Genomic DNA, 20348 nt, shown 5'->3' on the forward strand with positions numbered 1-20348 from the left:
TCATTATCGTACCAGCGCTGTCTTTATCTTTTTTTGTGCTGTCAGCCTTCAGTCAAACAAACAGTCAATTTTACTGTTTTATTTACTATTTTATTGATTGTTACTGTCATTTAACTTGGATATTCCCTGTAATCCATTTTAATATCTGAAATAGAAAAATACTGCAGATATTTTTCAGTGTGCAACAGGGGATTGTGCTGGAAAGCCCAGGATTTGTTGTGCTAAATGGCATATTGATCAGTGAGCTGAAGGGAAATCACTGAATGAATCACTTGATGTCACAGAAAAAAACTAGCTTTGTATTCTTTCTGTGGTTGGCTATATGAGACCAGTTTTATTGCACTTATGCTTTTTGTTGTCCTTATGTTGTTCCAATTGCTTTCATTGTTTGCCTCATTTGTAAGTCGCTTTGGATAAAAGTGTCTGCTAATTGACTAAATGAAAATGTCTTTGCTTGTTAGATGAGTCATTCCTACTGTGTAGAAGTTGGCCTATTTAATTTCCCCAACATTATCATATCTGATAATAGATTACAAACAAGAAACTAACAATCTAAACTGATATTTCTTTGAATTTCAATATAAAACATTTTAAAGTGAGGCAGGAAATGACACATGCCCACTTGAACAATCTTTCAGTTGTTATTTGTTGTTGTTACTACAATGCCTCGTCTGCATCAGTAAAAGCATTCCTGTGACGCATAATCCTACTTGTGAAAGAAATGTTCCATTACTACCAGAGGTCTCAGGTGCGAAACCAACAATTAAATACATTATACCCGTCATAATCCTACAGGAATAGTGGCCAAGATACGAGATGAACTACAAAAAGGCTTGAAAGATAAAGCAGAGCCATGCTTTCGGTAAGACAACGTGTGACACTATTTCAAGTTGCTGTCACTTCTGCTTTAGTGCTGAAGGACAGAAACTGGAGGTGTAGGCGAACGCTACAATGTACTAGTCTAGAAAAGAGGTAGCCAATGTCACAAAGCATCAGCCTCTGGCAGCCTGTGCTCATAGTGTAGCAGTGTGCTGAATCAGAACTTACAACAGATGTTTTTATGGTAAACTGAAACCATATGTGTGTGTGTGTCTGTTTACGTGTGAGCTCATGGCTGAGGCCAAACCCCTGTGATACTGGTTTTTATGTTCAACTCAGTGAGCTGTCAGAATCTTTGAAAAATATTTTTTTGCAGTTCAAACCAGTTTTCCTCTTGCCAGTTGTGATTTTGTCAGAGAATCTATGACCTCATTGTTATACGGGACTGCATGTTCCCGGAGCATTGCATTGGCTCGAAAAGGGCACAGGTTTGGCCCTACACACATACTGCTCAAATGTAACACAGCACTCGTTATTTCAGATATAAGAATAAAATTTAAAGTTTTAGGTTCAAATTATATGTTAATAAGCATAATGTATAATAAAACCCAAAGTAGAATTTGCAGAGTATTTGCTTAACAGAATAGAATAGAATAGAATAGAATAGAATAGAATAGAATAGAATAGAATAGAATAGAACAGAGCTGTGCTGTGCTAAGAAATATACTGTAGCGCTCTTCTCAGTAATACAATTAGAATAGATTTACAAACAGGCAGATAGGATGAGACACATGTAAATGTAAAAATAATTACAGGATTAAGATTTTTTAACTTTACAAAATTACAAGATTTAGATTTTTAAGATTTCAAGATTTTAAGATTAAGAAGAAAGCGATTGATGAGTGACTCACAGGCCTGGGACAACTAAACAGTTTACTATACATCAGTGGTTCTCAACTCTGGCCCGCGAGATCCATTTCCTGCTGAGTTTAGCACAAACTCTGATATGAAACACCTGAACAAGCTAATCATCGTCTTTAGGAATAGATGCGTTCAATTTAATGCGGCGCTGCGCAAATCTATCAGCTTATGACATTTAAGCACCATGACAGCGATTCAAGTCACTGATAAGCCTCTTCAGGTGTTTTATCAGAGTTGAGACTAAACTCGGCAGGAAAACAGATCTCGTGGGATAGAGTTGAGAACCACTGCTATACATAATACAACAATATCTGACACTGAATTATCAGTATTAAAATATCTGTAGATGTCATTTAATATATGTCATATAACAAGTTCTAAGACGTAATATTAAAATCTCTATTGGACATGTTTAGTAAGGCTCAATTAAGTAAGAAGTGAGGATCGATAAATAAAAGATTGTTTCAAAGTGTTTCTTGTTTAGGGCAGTAAATCATACCTAAAATACAAGTATACTCTCAACGTGTAATGTTGCTGCAATGTTGTAGTGTCCACTAGAGACTGGTGCTAAATTTATGATACTACCATATGCGAGGTGTTAACATTATATCACTAATGACAATTATTAATATTACAGTTATTGTCAATACCGGCATACTGTGACAGCCCCACTCAGAAGTCAAATCCCATGATTTATGTCAGTCTGAACAGCTTTAAGTGCTCTTATTACTGTTGGTTTTGGCAGGATTTCCACATGCGTTTCACTGCATTAGTGTAAGCTGCATGTTATTGGGTGCTATAGGCTTCGGAAACAGAAAACAAAGAAATAAATTGATTTGTCGGGATCAGCTATTGGAGTTGGCCAAAGATTCCAACATAGTGCTGTTTTTGAAAAGCAATACACCACAAAGCCCTCGTGTTACAGTGTTTAACTTTGAGTTTTGTCTAAGAATAAACCTTACTATAATCCTCACTTACATTTATTTGACTGTTATTCAGGCTGTTCTAAATTGACACCCTTTTCTGCCTGATGTTATTCTAGTCTTATTAAATCAAACAAGGTTTTTTAAAGCATCCTTTCAATAGAATCGGTAATGAAACAACCATCCCAAGCATCAAAAACATCTGTGAATGATGCGAATGACTAATGAATCACATAGGAAACCTTTCTAACATGGAAACCTCAGTGATCGTTGCCTGCACTACAGAAAGAACAGCAGGGTTCCTCCTGCAATTATTGATACTGAACAATAAAGAAATATTATTCAATAACAAGCTGTAGGTTTGAGGCAAATAAGTGTCTCATACGAGGCTTCAGTGTAAAGACTGCATATAAAGATCCTTCTTTGTACAGTATGACTCTACAACCTCTGTTTTTGTCTGTTTACATCAATGTTTTTTTCTTTCAATATGATTGCATCCTTTGCTTTCCCTCTCTCTGCAGGACCCAGTGAGCTTGACCTCAGTTTACTAGCAGACAGCTGTAGTCTGGCAGATGTACCTACCAAATTCGATGAACAGGTACATTCTCCACCACTTGTATACTTGTATAAAAATATATTTTATAAACTAATCTAGAGTAATCAACAACTGGTCAACAACTTAAGAAATGATCTTAGAACTACAATAAAATAATAACATATATTATATACACAAAAATCTGGGAATGTCTGGGATCTCATATCTTCTTACAATATGACAATGGTTTGATGTTTTTGCCATTATTGTGACATCACAATAGCATTCAGAGCATCATCAGCATGTCAAACAGTGGCTCATCTGTCTCATCACTTTAATTTATTATGAAGTTATTGGAATCTCAGATTAGCCTCAGATGAAACTGCTGAATGGTTGTTAGAAGCGGGCCGAACACTGAACACTGTGTTAAATGGAAATGGCTGCTGAGTGACAGGCCTGTATTAGCGGTTGGGCATATGAATGATCGTATTTCTTGCTGTAGCCCCTGTCTTAATAAACCGGAGGCCAAAGTCTAAGTTCTCTCATTTTACCACCATTGCTATTTTAGAAGTAAACTTTAATACCATGTTCTTAGTGTATTTGCATTACTGACTGGAACATGTTCACTGACCTTCAATGTGGAAAATGTGATCGATGTTTCTGAATCATTGAATGTGTACAGATGGGTCTATAATGAGACGCTTTATAGCTCTCTGCAGTAACCTTTCAGTATGAACACCTGTGGGTGGGGGCAGGCACGCAGATGGCACTAGGGACGGTGGGCACATGATCCCCCTCAGATTCATCCGTCCCCTTTATTGTCCCTACTAAAGGTGACAAGCATCGGTAAAATGAGGATTAATCAGGGTTTTCCGCTATTTACATAAACCTTAGCAGTGGAGGACAGGCCCGCCTCTCCCAAACTATTTTGCCGGGACAGAGGAAAATTAACCCAAAACAAATTGGTTGGACAAATCAAACAATTTATCATCAGAAAATAATGTTTTGTCTGGACTTGCAAGACTAAATAAGGGTCCTGGCATAACATTATCATCTAACCAATGTACTGTATATATTGACTGAGGTAAATTTACTGATTTATGTTTAAAAGTTTAAATAAAACATATTTTGCAGAAGGCATGACGTTTTGGTGGGTGATTGGCATACAAATAATAGTTTGATCATTCATTGCTAGTGTTGATAGCTAGACCTTTGTTCATTGTTGTTTATCCATGATTTCAAATAACAATCTTCCAATGGCTTTTTAGTGCAAACTATTAGCCCTAATTACGCAAAGTAACAACTTGAGCACTATTAAAGCCCAAATTACTCAAAATGACTAGCTGAGTTGAAATCATTTGATGACAGCTTGGTCCCCCCAGCTCGGGGGTTGTGGGAGATCATTGCAATATCTCATTGCAAGGTCAGGAGGAATTCGCTGTTGAGTGGAAATATATGTAATCTGCACTGTAATGTTCAGGGCTGCGTTTCCCGAAACTTTCTTAACACAACGTCATTCTTAAGTTCTACCTTACTTAAGTATTCCTCTGTAAGTCATACTTTCATAAGGTTGGTCTGTACCGCTCTTAGCTATACCTTATTGCCTTCATTGGTTCATACCACTATACAATAAGCTTTTCTACATCGCAGTTTAATTTCACATATAAAATTTAATATCATAATTTAATGTAAAATTTTATTTAGTATTAAATTTACATTTTTACTTTAACGTAGAGTGTTTTCATGAATAAATTTGTCAGACACGTTTTTAATTACAGCCTATTATCCCAAGGCACATCAGCTGGCAAATCATTTGACAGGAAAGGCGTAGTCTATATAAAGGGAATGAATGTTATGGGGAGTTTGGTCAAACTATGGCAGTGAGACAGCGAGTAGTTGTCTTAAATCAAAGACGGCGCCATCCGCAGGGCCAGTTAGTGTATTTGCATAATTTCATTAGAGAACATTTTAGTCCCCTGGCTATCATGTTAGATGAGAAAATTCTACAAAAATTTAGCCTCCCACGGGAGCAAATTCTGCAGCTCCTGCATCTTGTTGGCCCAACTTTGTTGAGCCTTGAAAATCAGCTGCTGCATGGCGGCCCTTTTATTTTATCCCGTGGGGTGTTTTCTGGAGGTGTTTGGGGATGAATATGGGAGGAGAAAGACCTCGGTGTGGCGATGCGACTCAGTGTCAATCATCCTGCTCCGTCATGCCACCGATTACATATGCATACCATTCACCAAGCACGACGTGATGGAGGCACATCAAGGCTTCCATGCCATTGGGGGTTTCAGGCGAGTGATTGGCATTCTGGATGGGACACTTATCCCAATACACAAATGAGTGATTACGCTAATAATGTGAATCAACACAGATCGTGGAGAACATTAACACACTGTCGCAAACTATGAGAATATAAATGACCCTTTCAAAAAGAAGTGAAACCAAACAGCCAGTTAATGTAGCTGGGTAATGCAGAAAACGTATGGCCGTGATGGTGTGGGATCGGACACCTGGAAAATTATAAAAAAATACATACACACATATTTCTTTCTTTCTTTAGACTATTTCAGTGAGCCCTGATAAATGTAATTTCTACTATTTCTAAAGGGTTTCTTTATAATAAACATTGTTTTCTCAATACTTTACCCACTCTATAACGCAAGGTAGAGCGAACAATCGATTCTCGAGGCATCGATATCAACCTAACGTCGCACATAAGAAGGTTGAGGTTTAAGGTATAGTTGGAGGAACACGCCTAGAAAGGTATAAGTTAAGGTGTACCTTTAGAGTCTTCGTAGCGCGCTAAGAGACAACGTTATAGGGAAACGCAGCCCAGATTGTGTTCGTTCAGTCATTATTTTTAGAATACATTGCTTCAGTTAAAGGTCCAGTGTGTAATGTTTGAGAGGATCTATTGACAGAGATGCAATATAATGTAATAACTATGTCTTGAGAGGTGTATGAAGACCTCACATAATGAAGTTTTATGTTTTGATTATTTTTGAATGAGCTATTTCTATGTAAAGACATGATATGGAGAAGCAATTCGAAATGTCTGCAATTCGCAACCTCACCTCTAGATGTCGCTTAATTTCAAGGACTGGTCCTTTAAGGATATACTTCCATAAAAACCATCAAAGTACCATAAATTTAGTCATATGACTTCCATGTCATCCATTTGTACTGAATGTAAAGATTTTCTGGTTTACAGTATATTCTGAGGAACATAACACTATCTTCATCTTGTTAAGGTCTAATTGTATTGAAGAGAAATAGTGTACTTGTCATCGATTGTTTTCATTGTGTTTGTTCTCTTCCTCTAGCATCTTGTTCCCTTCACTTACTTTTCCATTCTTCCTGTCTTACTCACACACACACGCAACCTCACTATCACACAGAGACACAAATGATCTTCTTACTCACAGAATTCGTGCTATCTGCCGATGTAATCCTGCAGCACAAAAGCCGACAACCAATTAGTCTCTCACGTCGCTAGATTTCTGGGAAACTGAATTCTGTTTCACCGAAAAACATTCATGCATTTTGCATTATATTTGTTTTATGTGACTGTCGCATGAGATATTCTGTGAGGTTCTTTAATGGAGGATGGTGCGAAAAGTGATTATCAGATATTGGATGTAATACACACGCAGGCCGGTCCACATTCACAGCGTGACCCTTTCATCTGTGTCCATCAGCTGTGCTGCTCACAGTAAACTCTCAGTGCCACTTCTCTAGATGAGAGCTGATCTCAGGACAGTCTTCATCTCAGTGTGGAGCTTGTTCTGTTGTTTCTTGACTCCTGTCTCAGCGGTTTTGTCCATCAGAAATGTTTCGGTCCAGATTGAAAGCTTGCTATTTTCAGCAGTCTATTAAATAGAAAGGAGCTTTTACAGGAGCTTTTACAGGAGGATAGTTTTAAAACATTTAAGACAATTACCGTCATAATTGTGTGGTATTCCATGGAGTATAGGAATACCATGGAAATACTATGGTTGGCATGGCTATATAAACAGGTATGTTCTTTTTTTAAGGGGTTTTATATTTTCTTAAGTGAAATTGTGGCCTTTTATAAAGAAATAATTGTCATTATTAAGATGCAGAACAAGTGTGAGTGTTTCATGTATCCAAAGCGCCGTGCTGCATTTTAAGACTGACTTCTGCTGAAATCATGCATCCAGCACTTCCTGCAGCGCCCACGGCTCCGACACGCATAAAAACAAGGCAAACGACTCCAGGCCGACCTTACACTCCGCACAGCTAATGAATGAGAGGCAGACTGTGATATTCATGAGAAAAGCTCATCCATAGAGAGAGAGAGAGAGAGAGAGTGAGAGAGAGAGAGAACATGTGAAATGTTTTTGAAATGTAAAAAACATCTGATGAGTGAGCGATTTATCAGAATATCATTCATATATATCATATCATCACTTGTTTTAGAGTAAAAATAGCTAAACATGTAGAGAAAGGCAACATACACATTTGTAACAACACAACTGCACATGTGATATTTCAGTGTGTGATGTAACCAAAATATTCACTTCATTCTAAAAATGGCTCGGTTAAAAACAACCCAATTGGCAACCCAGCGATGGGTAAATATTGGACAGAACACATGCTGGGTTAAAAAAAACCAGCACACTGGGTTACACATGTTAACCCAGCATGCTGGACTATTGAAAAAACCCAAAATGTTATTTTAACTATTCATGTGTTTAATTCTGGGTTATTCTTGCTGGGTTATTCTTAATTTCGTCTGTACTTCATTGTCCAACCAGACAATTGACATTTATTTAAAAAAAAAAAATATTTGACTGTAAAAATAATTGTTAATATATTTTTTTACTTTTACAGCCAGTTATTTTACTTTGATGTTATTTATTGTTATTTTTTGCAAAATTAAAAGAAAATAGTTTAATGTTTCAAATCAAACATTAAAAAGCATTATAAATAACATTATAAATAACTAGTACAAATTTTCCACAATATATAGCAACAAATGTAAATTATTAAAATAACTAAATACATATAAATTATGTATAATACATTATGAATTACATCACTTTATACATTAAGAAACCACACGTGCAGCAAATCAACTCATTAAATACAGGCAACCACACTTGTGTTTCTTTATCATATGCACAAACCTTGAAATGTTTGGTAATATTCACTTAAAACGTAAAAACTTACCTTTAAATTGCTCCAACCAGTGACTTTGCCCCTTTGTTCTTTTTAAAAATAAAGGTTGCGTAGTACACTCAACGTCTTCAGGGCGGTAAGTGCGCGAGACTCTAAAAATAACCCAGCGGTGGGCAGAAACAACCCAGCACATTAACCCAGCGGCTTAAACCAACACCTTGAAAAGTAAAACTACACAAAAAGTGTTTAACATGTGGAAAATAACCCAACAAAACAACCCAACGGACTCAACCCAGCAGTATGGGTTAAAAATAACCCAGCCATTTTTAGAGTGTGGTTGAGTTGGTACGGATTGAGTTACAGTCGCAATGCAAAGTTTGTGAGATTGAAGCTCTAAATTGATTAAAAAGGTATACCTTAAATGCACTGTAAGTCACTTTGGATATAACTGTTTGGCAAATGCATTAATTTAAATAGAATTTAAGATTGACGATAATGAAATGTAAAATGTCATCCATATTGCTTGTGAATTTGGCTAGCGGTTGGTGTTCTGTGGGCTTTCAGTTCTGATCGTGTTTGTTCGCGTGTGGATTTGTTTCACTCTCTCTGTCATGACTCATCGGACCGGCTGTCCTGCCCACATCACAAGTTCATCAGAGACACCCAGCACTCCTCCCCCTCACATACACACACACACTTTCACATCTCATCTTCTTTAATGCTTAAAATCTCTCAAAGAAGCCAGAAAGTGTCAATTTCTCCATTGTTTTTCTCATGTTTTCTTTCAAACACAATAATTGTACAAATCGCAAGCAGTGGTTTACTTATCCAAACGTATCGCTTTTTTAATACCATTTTATGCTTGAGTGCAAAATACAGCTTAAAGGAGCAAAGCTGATGATTGTTAAGAGATCAGTTCAGACAAAAATATATATTCTGTCATCATTTATTTACCCTCATGTGGTTCAAAACCTGTATATGACTCTGTGAAACAAAAAAGATGTCTCAGTGATTTTGTCCACATAATGGAAGTCAATGGAGACAATGCTGCTTGGTTACTAACATTCTTCAAAATATCTTCTTTTGTGTTCTGGGTAAACAATGAAATAATGTTCATTTTTCGAGGAAACTCTAGACAAGGACAGTTAGATGTTCCTATTAGATAAAGGTGTTCAGATCTTCTGTTGGTATGCAGTGTATCTGAGTGCGTCTGGTTGTACAGAGCTGTAATGTATTTGTACTTTCTTATGTATCTTTCTCCATCACAGACTGATGAAGAGGTTTCAGGATACGCAGAGGCAATTGCAGAAAGTGAGTGCAGTATCACTCTTACTATATTTTGTTTATACTGTATATGTATTTCCCTTGTATGTCCAAATTGTATGTTATTCAGAAGAAGAAAAAACACTGAACTTTTTCAATACAGTGTTGTTAAAGTTGACAAGTACTTTTTGAATCGTTTATTGGTTAGAAAATTGCAAAGCCCCCAGTGACAAACATAAAGAGTGACTAATGGCAAAACAATAAAAATGACTTTATGTCACTCCTGAGGTTTGATTTTGTTGAAATGGCGACAAAACATCTAGAAATACTGATTAAATGAAAATTTGGAGCGGCCTCTTAATTTTCTTTCTGTGGCTTTCTATAAGCTCTTTCAAATGTATTAGTGTGAGCTGTATGTACACAGTGCCAGATGTTAGTCAACTAAGGTCGGTATGATTTAAAAAACATTTTTGTGAGTTCTGCCTTGAAAACCAGGTCAAGGTTGCAATGTTGAAAAGAAAACCAACATGGAATGTGTTGTTATTCTTTCAATAATAGTTTCTGACATTTCCTCATATCTTCTACCACTTGTGCAAATTTTGTATTGCACATGAATCGACTCCTAAAATGTTTGCAAACCTGTATACGTTTCTTTGTTCACAGAGAAAGATATTTGGAAGAATGCTTATAACCAAACTGACCCCCCATTGAGTCCCATAGGTGGAAAAAATACTTTAGGATTTTATTTTTTCTGTTGAACACAGAGGACATTTTTAAGAAAGTAGGACATCAAACAGTTCCGGGGCACTTTTGACTACCTTGTATTTTTTCCTACTATGGCAGTCAAAGGGGGGCGAGATCTGTTTGGTTATAAGCAGTGTTGGGTAAGTTTCTCTGAAAAAGTAATTAATTACTAGTTACTCATTACATATATAATAGTGTAATTAGATTACTGTCCAAATTACTCTGTCCAAAAAGTATTTAGTTACTCAATACAAATTACTTTCTATATCCTAAATCGACCTTGATTAGTTAAGTGATTCAAGGATAGACATGAAACGGCTTATTTAAATCATTCAAATAAATAATATTATTAACTGACCAAAGTATTACAAATGTGAGAATTATACATTAAAGTACAGATTTTAAAGTAAGACTTTGAATTTTGATGTCAATTACACTATTGCACACGCATATATTTCACAAAGTATTTAGTTTAATTACATCAAAAGTAACTGTAATTAAATTACAGAAACCATATGAGTAATCCCTTACTTTACTTTTTCAAGGGGAAAGTAATTCAATTACAGTAACTAATTACTTAGTAACTAGTTACACCCAACAGTGGTTATAAGCATTCTTCCAAATATCTTTCTCTGTGTTTATCAGGGAAAAATATATTTATACAGATTTGGAACAACTCGGTGGTGAGTGAATAATGACATCATTTTCATTTTTGGGTGAACTATCCCTTTAAGACTAACGTGTGTATTTTTCTGTGTTATAACATGTTTTCCTATATCTTAGCTTTGTGGTGATTCAGTAGAAACCTTTGTTTTTACTTTTAGTACTCATGATATGTCAGCATTGTTTTGGGGATTTTTACTTTCCACCTAATTTTAATGTCATAATCACTCTTCTTCCAATATGCCACCAGGTTTTCCAGCAGAGACCAAGAAACCAAAGGTCATCTTTGTGATTGGTACGTTGAACACTACAGCAGCAGTCACACATTTTTCAAGCATTGTTCACACAGAAAGCCACATGTCTGTGTTTCTGCATTTCACCCACAAAGAACATACATGAGAGGTTATTCAAACATGAGCAGGCCTAATGATAAATACCAGACGCACACACGCACCACAATGAAATGTGAAATTGGGAGCAGTTAAAAGCATCTTAATACGTTCCTAATTAGAACTGGCGACAGTTGACATGTGGGCACCATTCATGTTTTTGATAAATGGAAGACAAGATGTTCGGAGTCTTATTGTTAGGTGTTTCTCTCCTCATGTTGGTTAAAAAATTTTACAATACTGGGATGTAATCATGTTGAACCAAAAGCCAACCTGTACATCTCTTTGTTATGAGAGGCAGGCTCAAAGAAATCAATTTGGTGGCTCTTAGATGGGAACTTGATAGATATGGTTTGAGTTCATGGTGTTGGATCACCAGATTGGAAAGGTAATGAAGGGAACCGTACAGCTTTTATGCGCTCAGTATCTCTGTGAATATGCTGTCATCAGTCTAACGGATAGACAGATGTGAGATTGATGGTATGGATAAATGACGCTCTTAAACACCTCTAAACAGCTAACCCAGACATTAAAGAGTTAGGGAAAGATTTATTAGCTCTGTACCTGTGCAGTGGTACCTGTCAAAGAAAAAAATGGCTAACGATTAGAGCTAAGAGCCAGACTCGGGGCTCCTCTGAGGGACGTTTTTTGCAGTTAAACTTTAAGTTTAAACTTAGAATAGATTGAGAAAAAGGCTTTGTACAATGATAAGCAGGCTAAAACTAGCCTATATTATTAGATTAGATTCAACTTTATTGTCATTACACATATACAGGTACAGTGTAACGAAATGTAGTATTATTGACAGATGTATTGATTTACAAGTGTATTAAAGTATTTTAAAAGAGGTCAGTTCATCCAAAAATAAATATTCTCTCATCACTTATTGAGCCTCATGTGGTTCAAAACCTGTATATGACTCTCAGTGTCTCAGTGTCAGAGAAAAGATGTCTCAGTGATTTTGTCCATAACGTTCTTCAAAATATCTTCTTTTGTGTTCTGGGTAAACAATAAAATAATGTTCCTTTTTTGAGGAAACTCTAGAAAAGGACGTATTCTGTTTTCTGTTAGATAAACGTGATCAGATCATATAGTTCTTCAAAAGCTGCTGTCTGCCATGAAAGCAAATGGTACAGGGTCAAAGCTTTTGAGAAATTTGGCAGAAGAGTGTTTTAAGGAATGAAGTGATCTATATTTAGCCAGAGGATTGTTTGGCTCAGAGGTTGCTTTCCCACAGATCAGGGGATTTGAGGTGCTGTCCAGTCCTCAGGGAATTTATGCCGTGTTCTTGCTCCATGTTGCCTCAGTTATAAGTTTTAGTCAATTCCTTCAAACTCCAAAAAAGTCTCCTATTTGGTCTCCATAGGCTTTCTAGGAGAAACAGATGTGTTAAAAATATTTGTGATTTTTCTTTCTCGTGGGTGGATGTACATATAAACCAATTCAAATACTCTGGTTGCTCATGGAAGTCAGGAACAGAACATCTCGGTCTTATTTCCTAAATTTGAAGAAAACATTTCCGTCACTTTTCTTCTCCGTTTTTTTGTGTATAGTTCATGAAACCACCCACTCACTGTTTGATACGTCAGTCAGTAAATTCTGTCAGAAATAAAACTAAGTCAATGCTTTGAGTGAAAGAAATATTTCACAACATATGTGTTCCTCCTGGAATTAACTCTGACTCAGTTTCTGTCTCTTGACTGGGTCTAAATTGAGAGAGTTTGTCTCATGCTGGGTTCCCTGGGTTTGCGATAGAATTCCAAAAGCACGTCTATTATTCATGATATGACAACATTATATTGACATAAAATGCATTTCTTGGGCAGTAAATTATTTATTTTCTTGGTCGGAGCCAACTGCTTTAATGTTTGAGGACCTTACTGTCTCTGGGAAAGGGCAGCATGGAAGCCTAATCATTGCTGTGACATTACTCAAATGTACTCTTAAAGAGTACATAACTAGGATTTTTTTAGGTCCTACTTTGGTTAATGGAGTGACCAACAACAAGTTTGTGTACATAGAAGGTGTAAAAAAACTTTATTTTGTAATAATGGGCAGTTATTCTTATCTTACTTCTTGACTGACTCTCAAATGATTTGTTCTGCGATACATCCGTCTAATCCTCTCCTATCCGCTAGTTTATAGTCTGGTGTGATTGGTCAGATGGTGTAGTCTGCTGTGATTGGTCTACCGCGAATGAGTCTCACGAGATACAGTTTTTGGAGGTAGAGTAAACTTTTCGCAGGCAGTCCTAGAAAAACGTAGGGCGGGGACTATATGTAGTGACCAGTGGCGACTGAAACAATGAATGTGGTGTGAAATTGTGTGAAATATACGATGAAGGTTGCAGCAGTTTGTCTTTCGACTACACATGCAAAATCCGCGATGGGACTGAGTTGGAAATTAAGACACAGAGTGATATGCGTCATAATCTGAAGACCACGCCCATGCCCACACCAACCGTCTCTTCCGAGAAGCTGCCGCCTCCTTGTCATTTATGATTTATCACAAAAAAAAACAATGTCTAAAAGCTGATATGTGACAATGTGTATAGCAAACAAGCTAAAAAAAACAAGAAATACGTTTTTATAAGCTGTCGACCCCAAAAAATGAGCGTTTTAGGACATAAAAGTGGATTAAAAAGAGATGACAGACCCTCCAATCATCACGCAGACGCTTGGAGTCCGGGCCAGCCCACTCCTCCATTCATCCCAGAGATGCTGAGCGTCCGTGGGCGGGACATAATCGCAGCATTATCCAATGACCGTCTTGTTTCTAAGCACTGAAAAAACCTGTTTAAAGCAGCCCCATTGAAGTCAATGGACGCTGGGCTTCAACAGAGTTATGCACTGTACGCTACGGGAATGAATGAGAAGGAAATCGAGTCAGCCGACCTAAGTAACTGATTCTGAACGAAATTGTTTTCGTTCAAGATGAACGTGTTTAACGCATTTTTAGTCAATAAAATGTTAACATAATAGTACATATATTTGACCATTCATTTTTTGACAATTATAGGGGAAGCTGAGCTTCCCTTGCAGTCTTAAAGAAATCGCGTCTGGTAGTGACGTAAATCCATGGTGGTTCGCGAATAGGACTAGGGACGACCAGTTTGTGTGATTCAGAGTTGACTCCCTTTGTTATTCATTCACCTTGGGATTGCAACTTGGCAGACTGCTTACTTTCAAACACGGTAACATTGCACACTGTATGAAATGTGATTTTCGTGATCTCTTGTTATGTACTCTTTAAAGGGACAGTTGCCCAAAAAAGAAAATTCTGTCATTATTTACTCACCCTCGAGTTGTTCCAAATCTGTATAAATGTCTTTGTTCTGATGAACACAGAGTAGGATGTTTGGAAGAATGCGTATAACCACACAGTTCTTGGCCATCATTGACTACCATAGTGGGGACGTTTTCTTTGTTCCGTTGAACACAAAGAAGATACTTTGAAAGAAATAAGCTTGAGAAATAATCTTGAAGTAAAATGATTCTTGAAAAACAAGTTCATTTATCTTACCTGGCTGGCAAATTTCCGAAGTGTAAACATTATAAAGTTTATGCTTATAATTGGAAAATGTATATACTGATACATATTGTCATAGATTTTTGCTGTTTTAATGTTTTTTATTAATACTTTCCCTCACTGTTTATACAATAACCCAGAAAGCATTGCATTGGCAATGATTCCTTAAACATTTGAAATACTGTTGACACATCCCTGTAAGCGGTCAACCAGTAATAGTCAACATGTGCAAACCTTGGAAGACGCTTTAGCCTTTGGGAAGATTTCCTGTAGGCTGTATAGACAAATAAGGGTTGCTCTGAGATGTGTTAGGAATCTTAATGAAAGCCTATGGGATTTAGGTCACACGGTGGGTTAGCAGATATTCTAAGGTGTGGACGATAGATATTTCCTCATAATCTCCCAAGACAGTCAATTACTGAAGCTCCGGCCGTTGTTCCCCAGTATCTAGAGCAATCTCTCCTTCCTAGCAGTATCTTTCTGTTTTTTTCTCTCGCTGTAGATCTGTTTCTGCCGTTCTGCTCAACATTCATTGATGTTGCCGTGTGTGGGTGGTGTTTGTCTAGGTGGGCCTGGATCAGGAAAAGCTCTTCAGTCTGAGAAGATAGAGGAACGGTACAGTTTGAAACGACTGTGTCCTGGAGACATCCTGTGCAGTGAGTTACAGTCCTACAGCGAGAGAGGACGGTTTCTCCGAGACCTCCTGGAGAGAGGAGAACAACTTCCAGAGGTGCATAATCACATTAATGTCCATTTGGGGAAATTATCATCATTCAATTAGTCATTTTTTTATGCATTCAGGGTTTGAACGATTCTAGAAAGGAGCCTTATGAGTGTCTAGACTGCCTTTCATAAAGCACTGCTTATTTAGGACAATCAGTTTCGTTCTAGCAAGGCAAAGAAAAATGTGTAAGAAGTTCAGGTCAGTTCACTGGTGTGCCACATATGATCTGTTCAAGGATTTTTTCTGCACAGGAAAACATGAAATATTTTACCCTTCAGATATTTTTTTACAGTGTTAAGGAAGCATACGTTTGACTGTCTTTGAAAAGCTGTTCAGATACGGTCAGCTGACTTGTTTTTCATTTATACTGCACTCATCACAGGATCGAATCATGTTGTGTTGTATTTGTTGATCGAGTCCTCTGAGAGTCAGCATGTGGAATAGAGAGATACAGACATAATCAGATGATTTATGTTACAGCAGTGTTGCCTAGCAACATGACTGTCATTAACATTTGCCGTGAACTACTTTTCGTTTTCCCAGACTTCTCACTTTCGATCCGTTGAGTATCTTTATTTGTCCAAATATCTGTTAGTCTTAAGAGCATTTCACATTTGTGTCTTTTAAAGGAGACCGTGCTGGATCTGCTGTGCGAGTCCATGGCGTCAACCGTACGTCAAGGGAAGGGTTTCCTTGTCACTGGCTTTCCAAAGAACCTAAAGCAGGCACAGGAGTATGAAGCCAAGGTCAGTGGTCTTCAGGAAAGATTCCAAGACTGTACTTATACATTTCAGCAAAGAGTTGGTTCGTAATGGTGGACAGGGACAGCTGTCCTAGGGACAGTTCACCCAAAAATAAAAATCTCTCTTTCTTCTGTTGACAAACTGTTAACTGTGTTTGTCCATGCAATGGAAGTCAATGGGGTTCAGTATTGTTTGGTTACCAATGCTCTTTACTAATTAAAGTCATACAGGTTTGTAATGCTCCTGTGATTTTCTTTCTTCCCTGTAGAACATAGTCAGCCTGGAAATTATATATAGCGATCCACGGCAATCATAAATGTCTAAATCGATTTTGTGTTTTATGCACAGCTCTTCCGTGAACTATGGCTCTTTGATCATTAGTAATGTTACTGGTCGATCTAAAATCACTACGAGATTGAGTCATTTAAAACGTGCATTTATAAAAAGCAACACTCGTCAAACATCATCACTATAAATCTTTATTATCATGAGAAATACCTGAAAAGGTTTGAAGAACAGCGATAGAATAATTCATTACATTTATTTAGCACTTTTCTGGACACTCAAAGCGCTTTACATGGAAGGGGAATCTCCTCAACCACCACCAATGTGCAGCATACACCCAGATGATGCGACGGCAGCCATATTGCGCCAGAATGCCCACCGCACACCAGCTTATTGGTGGAGAGGAGACAGAGTTACGAAGCCAATTAATACATATGGGGATGATTAGCAGGCCATGATATACAGGGTTGAATGGTCAAATTTGGCCAGGATGTCGGCGTTACAGCCCTACTCTCATTCGAAAGACATCCTGGGATATTTAATGACCACTAAGAGTCAGGACCTCGGTTTAACGTCTCATCCAAAGGACGGTGCTTTTTTACAGTATAGTGTCCCCGTCAATATAATGGGGCATTAGGACCCACACAGACCACAGGGTGAACACCCCCTGCTGGCCTCACTAACACCTCTTCCAGCATCAACCTAGCATTCCCATTAGATCTCCCATCAGGTACTGACCAGGCACAGCCCTGCTTAGCTCCAGTGAGCAACCAGAATTGGGCTACAGGATGATATGGCTTCACAGAATATGACCATTGGCATTTCCTGCAACTAATCTTTCTTCTTCCGTTTCCCTTTTTCTGAGTTTTTCCTGAGTACCCTCTGGATTTTGGATGTTGTGGCATTTAACCTTAATTCATTGAGAAACTGAGAGCATAAGAATCACACAATATATCGCCCAGCCCGAGAACTAAGGAGATCTTTTTAAATACATATGCAAATATAGCTGCATGCAGCAATTACAGGGTCAAGCACAACAAGGGCACAAAGGGAAATACACATGGTCATGTCTGATCATGAGTTTATGAAAATCCGACTAATCATAGTTAAAAGTACTAGAAACACAAGGATATTGCTTATAACTTTTGACCACTAGGCATGCTGTTGTTATAGTAATGAGGTGAAAAAAGATGTTGTACTGATGTTATATAAATAGTTTCAATTGAATATGTCAAAGTATTGCAAAGAGACAGCCATATGACCCTTTGACAGGCTTATTTTTACATTCATTGATGATGTATATGAGAACTGTTCAATCATTTAAAAAGCTTTGAATAACTTTTTGTCATGAGATGCTAACAGATACAAGAGTAACTTAATTTTAGTAAGTTGCTGCAGGTATGACAGGTACATATGTGTGTTACAGATCGGACTGCCCGACATAGTGCTGTTGTTGGAATGTTCTGCAGACATCATGGGCAGACGGCTGCAGCAGAGGGCCAGATGCAGTCTGCACACTAAAGAAGCTCGTGACAGAGACACTCGCCGCAGGGTGGACGGATTCTGCAGTTTGGTCAATCCAATGGTCAATCACTACGAACACACACAAATCCTACACAAGGTGGGTGTGAAGATGGCTGGATTCAGCTGGCTCAGAGACCAATACATGAATTAAATTTAGGAAATGAGTTGAGCATTTTGAATGGTTGAAAGTTTTGCTAACTACATTGCCACAAATAAACATCCCCATTGGAAATTATTGAATATTTAGGACCAACCGCCTGATCTTAAGCTGGGTTTAATTAATCAAAGCACATTCATATTCCCCTAATTTGGGTTTGTTATGTCAGGACGTTTAAACTCTGTGAAATCAATGAAAATGGATTAAGAATGTAACCAGCTGAAGTGAATCCGATTTGTATTTGAAAGATCCTCTGATCCCTATGAAAGGGAAAGAGTCTTTTAAGTCAAAGTGGATGAAGATAAAGCCAAAAGCAAACAGGATCAATCTCAACATATACCAGCTACGAAACACTGACATAAAATGGGGTTTAGTCATTGTTTTGCTGTGTGAGGCCATGCCAGAAAAATGTAAAAACTAATCACAAAAGGAGGGGATAGTTCACCCAAAAATATAAATTCCGTCTCAATTTATTTACCGTCACGTGTTCCACATTGTTTATGATTCTTTCTTATATGAAACACAAAAGATATTTTTGAGAAATGGTGTTGACAAATGGTAAATGTTGTTTATTTATCAGCGTTCTTTAAATGTACCCTATGTATTCTGCAGAAAAAACTCATACAGGTTTAGCGATGTTGAGGGTGAATAAATTATAGAATTTTCATTTTGGGGTGAACTTTTTCTTTAAACTCATGAATATTGCTCAAAAGATGTAGGAAGTCTGTTTGGTGTAGGAGTGTGATCCTTGTGTGATTCAAAGGAAAACTTGTGATGTCTGACAAATTCCCACGAATGCAGCTATTTCTTACATTTATTATTTATATCTGTAGCAAAGCAAGATTCATGTTCATTTGTCATGTTAAAATCTGTTTGTCAGACGTTTCATTGTTGCTGAATGCTCTTTATGAAAAGCATTTCATTCAAACAAAATGGATTTGATGTACAAACGTATCTGATCCAGTGATGGTGATAATACAAATATTTTGGTTTCTGCTCTAATGTTTTCCTATACGTCGCGTCTCGATGCATTCAGAGCATTTTATGTTTTAAGGGTTGTGTTTATCAATACTATATGACAGGTCTCCTGTGAGATAATGCCCTAGTTTTCAGATTTTTCACAGGCATGTGTATGTGTGTAGATTGATGCTGAGCGGCCCCCGGAGGACGTCTTTGAGCAGATCTGTCTGGTCTTGGATTCCTGCTAGAGACCTTGGAATCACACTGCCCTCCTGAGGACACAACCCTCAAATACAGCTGACTCACACTCAACATTTACACGCTCCCGTTTCCTCACTTGCACACTTACAAACTTCAGACAACTAACAGCCAGCGATCAGTTTCACATCTCACGCCAACCACATTCACTGTATACACCACCAGAATATTAAATCTACCAGTGGTATACCAGTGTTTATCTCTTGGTTATGAACGGTTATGCTATACGCTTACGCAAGTTTTTACATACAGTGGTTCAGTGGTATAAACATAAGTTTGCAGCAAAGTTTCTGTGTCTTTGGATCATGTCACTCAAACGTCGTAACCTTAAGAACAGGAATCTGCACAAGTTTCATGCTTCATATTGTGCTAAGCATTCCAGAATAGTAATTTATTGCCATTGTATAGTTAATTGGAAGCAGAAATGAATGAGCTGAAGGGGAAACAGTTTGACTATTAAGCCGTGGGCATAATAAATTAATTTCACAATGAGGTCTGATAAGTGTATGCTTCTTTATCAAGCAGAGTGAAATAAAAGCATTTCCTATGTTTAAGTGTTTTAGTATTTTTTTAGACTGCAAAGCTGAGCTGAAAGAAATCAGAAATGTTTTGTTGAGATTCATGATGGGTGGGTTTTAGCTGCTTACAGGGATTTGAGACACCAAAGATATAACCATAAATGTATTGTATAGTAATGTATTTGGGCAATTTATGTGTGGTAATGTAATCCCCAAAAAACTAATTTTATGATTTAACTTCTTTTT

At 37.4% G+C, this 20348-nt stretch overlaps 1 protein-coding gene across 2 annotated transcripts in view; it reads left to right on the top strand.

Moving 5' to 3' along the window:
* Positions 1 to 20076, top strand: part of ak5 (adenylate kinase 5) — a 55139-nt gene extending 35063 nt beyond the window's left edge. The window contains exons 8-14 of one of the 2 annotated variants that reach the window (XM_056740865.1): positions 3185 to 3261; positions 9615 to 9657; positions 11267 to 11311; positions 15500 to 15663; positions 16287 to 16403; positions 18112 to 18306; positions 19509 to 20076. In XM_056740865.1, the coding sequence (XP_056596843.1) occupies positions 3185 to 3261; positions 9615 to 9657; positions 11267 to 11311; positions 15500 to 15663; positions 16287 to 16403; positions 18112 to 18306; positions 19509 to 19574 (707 nt within the window). In that variant the 3' untranslated portion in view covers positions 19575 to 20076. The remainder of the gene's footprint in view (positions 1 to 3184; positions 3262 to 9614; positions 9658 to 11266; positions 11312 to 15499; positions 15664 to 16286; positions 16404 to 18111; positions 18307 to 19508) is intronic. The other variant, XM_056740874.1, reaches the window with a different exon arrangement.
* Positions 20077 to 20348: the final 272 nt, after the last annotated feature.

The sequence above is a fragment of the Triplophysa dalaica genome, chromosome 3 (genome assembly GCF_015846415.1).
Source record: "Triplophysa dalaica isolate WHDGS20190420 chromosome 3, ASM1584641v1, whole genome shotgun sequence".
Taxonomy (NCBI): Eukaryota; Metazoa; Chordata; class Actinopteri; order Cypriniformes; family Nemacheilidae; genus Triplophysa; species Triplophysa dalaica.